General features: G+C 41.2%; 1 protein-coding gene across 1 annotated transcript in view; it reads right to left on the minus strand.

Moving 5' to 3' along the window:
* Positions 1 to 4,209, minus strand: part of LOC102297811 (protein arginine N-methyltransferase 3) — a gene marked incomplete at its 3' end in the record, with an annotated part of 8,404 nt that extends 4,195 nt beyond the window's left edge. The window contains 7 exon segments of the mRNA XM_005952896.3: positions 271 to 412; positions 946 to 1,099; positions 1,802 to 1,907; positions 2,057 to 2,106; positions 2,199 to 2,281; positions 3,826 to 3,955; positions 4,110 to 4,209. Of these exon segments, the coding sequence (XP_005952958.2) occupies positions 271 to 412; positions 946 to 1,099; positions 1,802 to 1,907; positions 2,057 to 2,106; positions 2,199 to 2,281; positions 3,826 to 3,955; positions 4,110 to 4,131 (687 nt within the window).
* Positions 4,210 to 4,521: the final 312 nt, after the last annotated feature.

A 4,521-nucleotide genomic window follows, 5' to 3' on the forward strand; every position in this document is an offset into this window, starting at 1 on the left:
AGAGGCATGAGCGCTGCTTCACATAAGAGATCAGCACGTACTGCTGATTTGTCACTTTGGAGCGCTTGTGTCGTCCTCAGTATTAATTCATACATGAAGATGATCGTTGTCTTTTATAAGCTATATGAAAATCTTTTAGCCAAGATGCACGCCAATGAACCCGGCTTCATTTCTGTGCCCAGTGGAAATTATTCCAAAGACTGCAAAGAGACCTGCAGGCCTGGTCACTGTGTGTGTGTGTGTGTCTGTGTGTGTTTACACAACTCAGACCTTCAGCATCTCTTCATGGATGCTGTAATGTCCATAGGAGCTGAAGTAGGCCTCGTCCTCGTCCTCACGGAGCTCCGCCACAGCGCCCAGGGTGCCAGACCTGCTTGTTTCCGCATTCAGCACCAACCCCTGAGCCAGCACCCTGAAAGAACATCGCACAGATCGCCATTTAACTTCTCTTATTAGCACAAGGGACAAGAGCAGCGACCAGAAAGGAGAACGCACACACAGCCTTCATGCAGGACGAAGCAGTAAATGGAGGAGATGAGGGGCATTCATCTTTCTACCTCTCACCCAAATCCCCCCCTCCCCTCCAAACCCGTCCTCCCCCACAGCTCACCCTTTCTGCAATATTCCCTTATTGCTCCCCTACCTACCTTTCCTCCTCACTTTAACCTCCATGCTGCAGTGGAATTTTCCCTTCCGTTTTTTTTTATCTTTTCCCTTCCTCCAAACTTCTTCCACAAGGTACTCTAGTTAATGTTTCTGCAATACTGCGTTCACTGTGTCCCCCTGCTGGAGCTCAGAGAGCAGTGCAAATGCAACGTATTACACTGACTAAACTGCAAGTTCTGGATAATGTATTAAAAAATAAATAAATAAAAGGCCACAATTTAAAACCTAACACAATCACCCTGACATCAATGAAGATGAAACTCCAGAAAAGTCACTGACTTGAGTTTGTGCAGGTCATCCATGGCTCTGGCCAGTGCCTCCTCCGAAGAGCGGGCTCTCTCCTCCGCAGCCTGCGCCCTGTGCACAAGTACATTATGGGGATCGGCCCCAGATGCCAGGCATGACCTCTCGCTGCCACAGAGCTCCTCGGGGTCTGACAAAAACACAGACAGAGAGATAGATATGTTTGGATGTTAAATGGGGAAAAAGTTTTCCTTTTAAGGACAACTGAGTGAAAACATGAGCGACAACACGTAGTGATCAAGCCTGTGGCATACAATAAGAAGTATGCAGGACGTGGCTGTTGTTTTGGCTTAGAGTGTGCATTTTATGTATTTATGTGCTTTTCTTGCATTGATGATACAGGCAGAAATAGAGCATAAGTGCAACTATTAAAATAAGCATTAACATAAGCAAGTCAGGACTTTGCAATAGAGCTGACATTTCACAGTCTTCTGTGTAATACTGTTAATCAGGCAGAAGAAGCAGTCCTAAAAGATGAGAACCAGCAGATGAAACTGAATATTTTGATACTGTGCTGGGAGACACAGCAAACCTTCTGGAAATGGCATGTTATTGATGTGCAATGGTTATTCCAGCAGTTTCCAGTAGCCTTATGCCCTATCATGCAATCATGATAATCACAAATAGTTTATATTTTCGTTGCTGGTGTTGCGGTATGAACAGTGACCAGCAGATTCTCCACTCAACTGAATATCAAAACAGCAGAAACAGCCAGACATGTTCTCTGACCTGTGCATAAAAGCCACGCTAACAGAACAGAGATCTGTTGATAGAAAATGCAGCTACTCAAAAATCAAAAACTAAGATCTGTGTTTTAAAACTGCTTCTGTACCTGTTTGCAGCAGCGGGTCATCCTGAAGGACTGGCTGCAGGAAGTCTTCGCTCTCCCAGGGTAAAGGAGCATCTGGCAACCCATTCAGACTGGATGCTTTACATTTCTATACACACAAAAAATGTATATAGTCATGAATCTGAAAACTCTCAATTTTTTTTTTAGATATTCATTCTTCACACATAAAAAGTAGAAACATTCACATCCTGATATTTCACAGCATGATGTTCAATTCAGTTTGAAAACAGCACTCACTGTTGACCGTATAAAGTTGATCATTTTTATGTATCCGTAGTCATCTAAATCTAATGAGGGACAGAAAGTTGAGACATTTCATGAGAACAGAACAGCCATCTGCTCCTTTGGTGATGCAGGAAAAAAATCAATATCTACTTACTGTAATTTCTTATTAGATCTACAATGTTGACCTGGTGCTCAGCTGTACAGTGCTGCAGGGTGGCATTTACAGAACTTAGCAACCTGAAAAAAATAAGACAGACAGGAAGACTTGTTTAGTTATAAGCCATAAAAATCAAAAACTGAATCTTTGATTGTTTTTTTTTCTTTCATAGTAGAGTAGTAATTTGGGTATCCAGTTATTTTACATAACAGCAAACAAGCCTGACTGAAAAAGCAAAAAACACAGAAGACACGGGGTGGAGATTTGCGTCAATAATTACCTTAAAAGCTGGAACCAGTACATACATTACTTTTACAACAATCAGCATAATATTACGATATTTGTCGTGTCAATACTATATCAATACATAGACACCAAATATCATTACTGTATTAAATTAAATTAAATACTGGGAATAATAAGAACAAAGGGGCTCATCTCGTCTACTAGGAGGCAACCTTTCTGCAAATAGTTATGGTCTGACTCAGACTGTCTGTAGTCACTCTCAGAGAGATTGTCGAGTGTTGTCAAATAATTGCTGTGTAATTTACAAATGCAGACAGATTGCCAATATGTTTCCATCTGAATGAGTCTTTGTCAATGAGCACAACTCGAGGGGACACAACACAACTCAGCTGGTTCCATTTTGGTCATATTCCTACAGAACAGGAAGGCTGCTGAGCGCAAACATAATTATTAAATGCAAATTTCTGTTAAATGTAAATTTCTGTCTATGCATACTACAACAGATATACGACTTCCGTTGATTTATCACAGTTATTTGATGTATTGTCAGAAACAGACTGCATGTAGTTGCCAAGTTGACCCTATTCAATTGTCGACTGAGTATCTTATGGCACAATTTATGGCAGGATTTAGTGACAGTGTTGATGTGCTTGACAATCTCGTTTTGCACTGAACAAAAAAAAGTTGCAGTATGTGAGATAACGTCATCTTATTGGACAAAGCAGAGGCCATAATTTTGCATTAGAAAAGGGTGATAAATCTTAAATACTTAAAAAAAACAATACTATTGTATTATGGGGCATCTGGTGATTTCCACCTCTACAATGTAGTAGGGTAGCCTTGGAGATATGCAGCAATATGTTAGTGGTTCTTCTTTTGTCTGCTAGTGCAGGTGCTGGGAACTTGAGTACCTGGTTGTGTCTCCAGGTGTATCTGCCACGCGTTACACTGGTACTACAAGTAACGAGTATGTGCTTAAGACTGACTGAAGCTGAACATAGCTGACAGGCTGCACCCTCCCCTACTCAAAGGTTTAAGCTTTCAGGTGATGGAAGGACATCATATGTTGCACAGCTGAGGTAGTACTCAAAAACAGCTCTTTTGATGATGAAGCTTGCTGAGGTTTGCATAATGTCAAAGGAACTTGTCTTTATTCTGACCATGAGTTATTTGCACTGACACAAAAGTACAATTATTACACATGAATTGAAAGTTTAGGGCCACTTAGTGTGTGCAAGTTATATCTGTAGTGTTTTGTTACACGATCTCTTTTAGGTAAAGCATCTTCAGATCTGAGAAACTCAAAATGCGTGTAAACGTGTCGCCAATCATTCTAAGAAAAGCAGTGACAGACAGGTCCAGAGCAGGGTGATCTCACCTGTCACAGAACAAACAGGTAACCGGCTGACTGTCCTCCTCCATCCACTGCCACTGCTCTTCATCATCAACGTCATCATCATCATCACCGTCTGAGAGCTCAGGCATCTCCTCAGCAGCTCCATCGACGTCTGCCAAAGTTAAATCTCATGAGTGTAAACGCAGATGTAAAAGCAGCTGTGTGACGAAACTAGAAACACGATTCTTCACCAAAGTCAATAACACAAATGAACTAGCTCAAAGAAGAGTATGTGTGTTTGATTAATACAGTTATTTCTCACTCACGTGGGTCTGTGTACTCTGCCATGATGTCGCTTTGAGTCCGGAGGACTTCCTGGTGACGTTTGGTGACGTAAAAAATGGGACGGGCCCATTCCGAAGAAGCTTCCACATACAAACCACCAGATGTCGCCAAAGTTTAACTAAGGTAACACGTAAATAACGTGGTTTGTATAATGTTTTGTTGGATGTTTGCAGGTACATTACAAACAGGTACATGCACTGGTTTAGGTTAGTTTTAGCTGTGGGTGCTACCAAAGCGGTCAGATTATAGTTATCTGAAACTTTTGAGGTACTTTCTAATGTCAAAATATCCGGGTTTTTTCCTTTTTTATCCATTTAAATTCAAGGTATATAACTGCAGGAGTGATTATGGCAGCATTATTACACACATGGGTGGTTTTTTTTTACCATAAAC

The sequence above is a fragment of the Haplochromis burtoni genome, unplaced genomic scaffold (assembly GCF_018398535.1).
Source record: "Haplochromis burtoni strain Fernald_Lab_line unplaced genomic scaffold, NCSU_Asbu1 Contig_2424, whole genome shotgun sequence".
Lineage (NCBI taxonomy): Eukaryota > Metazoa > Chordata > Actinopteri > Cichliformes > Cichlidae > Haplochromis > Haplochromis burtoni.